Genomic DNA, 5,025 nt, shown 5'->3' on the forward strand with positions numbered 1-5,025 from the left:
GTTGCAGCAGCGGTGCCGCACCGCCACGGGACTCACGCAGCGCCTCGTGGCGCCGCAACGCTCACCACGTGCCTCAGGCGACTCTGCTGAGTCGCCATCACACGCGGCGGCGGCGGTTGTAATGCGGCAGCCGTGCGACTCACTCTCGGCGCCTCTGTCGCCTATTTCCTTTCCATTTGGAGGTCATTCAGGGCCGGCGTCGATGCTGGGGCTGCACTCGTCTGCCGAGTTACTGTCCCCGGGGACGCGTCAGTTGCACTGGTCCAAGCGAGGGAGGGTGCTTGCGGCTCCCCGCGCCAGCAGCGACGCGGATGACCGACAGAGCCCCAGTGCTCGCGAAAGTGGGCTGCTCGGCAGCGTCCGTGGCGGACAGCAAGAGGAGAGCCACAGCAGCGCCCCTGGAACCTGCGTGAGTCTCAGAGAACCGAGCGAGCTTAGCAGAGATGACCACGACAGAGGCATGGGCACTGAAGATGGTGCATTGCATCGCGTAAGTCTTTCAACCCCGCTTCTCTTCCTGGCTCCGTCTTCTCCCTCCGCGGACGCCGACGCCGCCGCGTCGTCGGTTGCGAGCACAGCTGGAACAACGTTGGCTCATTCAACTACCGAGCCGGCGCACGACACGTGCAACTTGCCCCGCTCTTACTCACGACCCTCCGGCACTCGTTACCATCCCCAAACGCCTCGAAAGGGGCATACTGACGTTGTCCCATCTCACTTGGTGGATCACCCCTTGTTGAGCCGCCCGCCGCCCTTATCGTCGGCTGAGGCCGCACAGGGCCTACTCTGCCCGCCCCGCAACGGACGTGCTTCTGCCACCGCTACTGCGCCTCACGCTCGGGACAGCCGCCCTCTCACCTTTCACAGCCGCGAGGGCGGCGTGCCGAGTCTGTCGCCGTCACGCTGGCCTTCCACGTTGCAAGCGCACTCATCTATTTCGTTGCCTTCCTCGGCAGCAGGAGCAGCGGCAGTGCCGTTGATGAGCAGCGCACAGCCAGGCCCCTCTCCGACCATGTCACAGCAGCAACAGCAGCAGCAACACTCGCTTCTATTCGCCGTTCTCCCTACCATGTCGGTGATTCCTTCATCGCGGAGCATGCCAGGGGCGACTACTGAGATGCCCGCAGCTGGGGGAAGTGACTCTTCTACACCGCCGCTGGTGTTCACCGCGATCGAGCCCGCCTCCGCGGACATGCGTTCCACTAGCGGCGCCCAGTACCTCTCCCAAGAGATGCAGCCGGCCTCCAGGTCGTCCTCTACAGCCAGCGTGTTTCCACATCTAGCGCACGGTAACGGTCGCGGTGGAAGCCCAGCGCGTGCGTTCATGCTCCAGCAGCACCCTTTCTCCGAGCCTGTGGTAGCCACATCCGCGCTTGCCACGTCGTTGCTGCCATCTCGCACCGCTACACCGCCAGGCATCGCGGGCAGCTCGCACGATCGCATCGCGCATGTCGACCCTTCTGCCACGACACCTCGAGGCACGTCGGACGCCGCTGTGGTGGGCAGTGATAGGCCCCGCTGCGCTCATCCGCCTCACAGTCATCCACCAAAAGGGGCGGTGGTCGCAGCGGCGGCCGTAGCCTCTGCAGCGGCGTCGCCGTTTCGCTCCTCCGTTTTGCGGCATCAGCAACCGCCTCCGTTGCTCTTGAAGCCGGCAGAGGGGCACCATCGACCAGGGATGCCACCACCGCTGCCTTCCCTCCCAGCTATGTCGCATGCCTGCGAGACACCGTCACGCCGCCAACAGCGACCGCCGGCAGAGCGGCGCTGTGTCACGACAGGTGGGCACGCCAGACAGCCAGAGACGGCGGTGGGCGGAACGGTGAGGGCGGCCGCAGAGATGATGGTGGTGCCGTCCGCGGACATGGCAATGCTGCTCGTGGTGCCTGGAGGTGTATCCTCGGTGCCGGCCGCCTCCATTGCTGCCATGACTGGCTCCTCTGGGGACGCGCCAAGCTGGGGCAGTGATACCCATGCCGATGCTGCCCTGGCCCTCATCGAGGACGTCGTGGAAGGGGGCTCCAGCGAGGAGGGGCGGCTCGTAGCACCTGGTCGGCGCGTGGGCGGCGACGATGGCGGCGCAGGATCAGCCGAGACCGCCACCGAGAAGGTGGTTACCTACTTCCCGATTCAGAAGTCCGTATTGGCGCAGCGCAGCGCCTACTTTGCTGCCCTTCTTGACGAGGGCAGCGGCTGCGGCCCATATGTGCGCAGCACCCCGGACGAGTACGTGGATCTCACAAGCCTGCTGCCACTGCCGACAATAGCGGAACCAGCAGAGGCGCGGGATGCCCATCTGTGCAGGGCTGGTGGCGCGGGCGGGCCATGCCCCATGACGGCGAGGATACTGCACGTGTGGCGCCGCCCAGATCACCTCCGCAGAGGCCCCGCGGCTGCCAAAGCTTCTGAAGATGCCGAGCCTGCCCGTTCCGTGGCGACGGCCCACCGCCAGCGCGTTCCCGTGTACTACATCCCAACCCCGGAGACGGTGGCGTGCTTCACGGACGATAGTAGCGGTGCCCGCCTCGGCCGCAGTGGCGCGCACTCTCGCATCGGCACTGGTGACCCTGCGGCGGCTTCCACTGCGCCGACCCTCTCGCACGCTTGTGTGTGCCAGCTGCTTCACTACTTGCACACCGGCGTGCTCCCCATCTTCTATCAGCTGCCAGGGAGGACAGAAGTCACTGAGAGGGAGTCGACTGCTGCCGCCGGGATCGCCAGCCTGCAGTCCGACGCCCTTCGCAATGGCTTCGCTAACGACTACGCGGCAGTGCTGTGGATGGGGCTCTATACCGGCCTCTCCTCCCTCACCTCGTCGATGCTTAAGCTACTCTGGCATTTTTTGGCGCTGTCGCGCGACGTGTGGCCGTACTGGATCGCAGCAGCGCATTGGCGCGTGCCGGAGATGCAGCTCATCTGCGAGGCATGGATAGAGCAGCATCTGTGCGCAATGCTGCGAGCATCAACGGCGCAGGGGCTGTGGCGTGGACTGCGTCTCGATCAGGTGCAGATGCTAGTGAGTCTGCGCAAGAAAGCACTTGATGCGGAGGCGGAGGCGCGGGCCGCGCAGGCGAGCCCGATGGCAAGTAACGCGTCGCCTCGCTATTTGCGCGGGCGCACCACCACCGTCGGTGGCGCTGCTGCGGAAGCGTCGATGAGCACCACCACCACCACGATGCCGTCGTTTCTGCGGGAGCAGATGAACGACAGCGACGCCGCAAGCAGCGTTGACGATAGCGGGCCGGTAAGCGAGGAGGCGGCAGAGCAGCGCCGTGCGCAGTTCTCGCTGAGACCTCCAGCGCCTCCCGTTGCTACCATCGGGTGGCCAGCTGAGGTGCTGAGGTACCAACAGCCGCACCCTCTGCGCCTCCGCGGCGGCAGTGGCAGTGACAGTGGCGTTGGTACACCGAGCTTCTCGTCCTTGCAACCTGGTGCTGGTCGGGTTTCTTCTGTTGACAATCCCCGAGTATCACCGACTACCGAGGTCGTTCCAGTCCTGAGCCGAGACGCGGAAGCATCTCCCTCTCGCCCTCCTCTGGAGTCGCCGTCCCCGTTCGCCTTGCCAACGCCGCCGCCCGCGCTCGCTATTCCGCCTGCGCTCGCTACGCCGCTGGCTTTCGACGGTGTCTCATCCCCGGGTGCGATGGCTGGAGTCGCCAGCGCCCCTTTCAGCCGCCAAAGCAGTCGCGCCAGCACGCCCCTCTTCGCCTCCAGCGCCGCTGCGGCCGTGCGGCGCTTTCGGGGCTTCAGTGGTCGCCCCGCTGCTCTCAGGGTGGCGACAACAACGGCTACGCCTGGCATCCCGTCGTCCGCGGCACTGACGTTCGACGACTTGAGCGGCGCGGACGGCGCACAGGCGGCCGAGGGCGCTGGCAACACGGCGGCGATCGCCGGGGGCGCTCGAGGACACCGAACGGACCTAGGAGGCGGAGGAGAGAGCGGCGCAATGATGAGCGGCGCTGGACTGACTAGTCGCATGGAAACGCCTTCTGCAGCCAACACTGCCGTCGCTTTTCGAACGCTGGTAACCACCGGAGACGCTGCCGTTCCCCGGTCGGAGGCAGCCGATTTGCCCACGCTTGCGCAGGCCAACATCCCTGCCCGCGCCAACGCTGAGATGTCGCGCACCACGCCGTTCCGATCTCCGCTAACCACACGCGGCGTCCATGATCTTTTCAACGACTCTCGCGCCGAGCCGCGCAGTCCGTCGCGGCTGCACGTTGCGTACCCGCCGATTACCTCTGCCAACGCCTACTACACCACTCCACCCAATGGGGTGGCGATACAGCCCACGCTGCAGGTACTCGCAGACGGAGCCTGGGCCATCGGCGGCTGCGGCCGGCTTTACACAGCTGAGACACGCGAAGAGCTGGATAAGCGACAGGCCTACTGGTACCGCGCTGAGTGGGAGCAGCAACAGCAGCTTCCGTCGGCGGCACTCTTGACAGAAACTGAAGTGCTGGAGCGTCTCTGGACGTGGTGGCGGGCTCGCACTGAGGACTCATCGAATCAGCCGACCGAGATGGAGGTGCGCGCGGTGGTTGAGATGCTGCAGAAGGTTCGCCTCAGTGGCGCACAAGCTTCGCTGCCGTGCACGTCCTCGCGCGATGACTCGGCGTACGACGGCTTCAGGGCACTCTTGGACGAAGAGCAACGTTGCCCGGTCGCAAGTAAAGTGGGTCTGCCCAACGCTGCTGCTGCTACGGTGCAGCCGCCACTCTAGGGCGTGTGCGCGTGTGCGCACACACGTGCGAGGATGAGTCATGCGCCTCACACGACTCCGGACTGCCGCACGGGCCTCTCCGTCTTACTCTTTTTTCTTTCGCTTGCTTTACTTCACAAGCATAGCCGTGATTGTGTGTGTGTGTGTTTGTGTGCGCTGCTCCTTCTCTCGCTCTCTCAGTCTGTTGCGCCCTTTCCTTCGGCATGCATCATGGATGGCGATGCTGCTGAACACACACACGCACACACAACGGCAACATCTCTTCACTACTTTCTCTTGCTCCTCGTTGTGCTTCTTCACCA

The 5,025-nt window shown here is 65.1% G+C and overlaps 1 protein-coding gene across 1 annotated transcript; it reads left to right on the forward strand.

The window, feature by feature from the left end:
* Nucleotides 1–460: 460 nt before the first annotated feature.
* LINJ_17_1070 (hypothetical protein, unknown function) lies at nt 461–4,723 on the forward strand (the record flags this gene model as incomplete). Its single annotated transcript, XM_001464728.1, has 1 exon — nt 461–4,723. One exon carries the CDS (start codon nt 461–463, stop codon nt 4,721–4,723), a length of 4,263 nt encoding a protein of 1,420 aa, XP_001464765.1.
* Between the last annotated feature and the right edge of the window lie 302 nt (nt 4,724–5,025).

The sequence above is a fragment of the Leishmania infantum genome, chromosome 17, assembly GCF_000002875.2.
Source record: "Leishmania infantum JPCM5 genome chromosome 17".
NCBI lineage: Eukaryota > Euglenozoa > Kinetoplastea > Trypanosomatida > Trypanosomatidae > Leishmania > Leishmania infantum.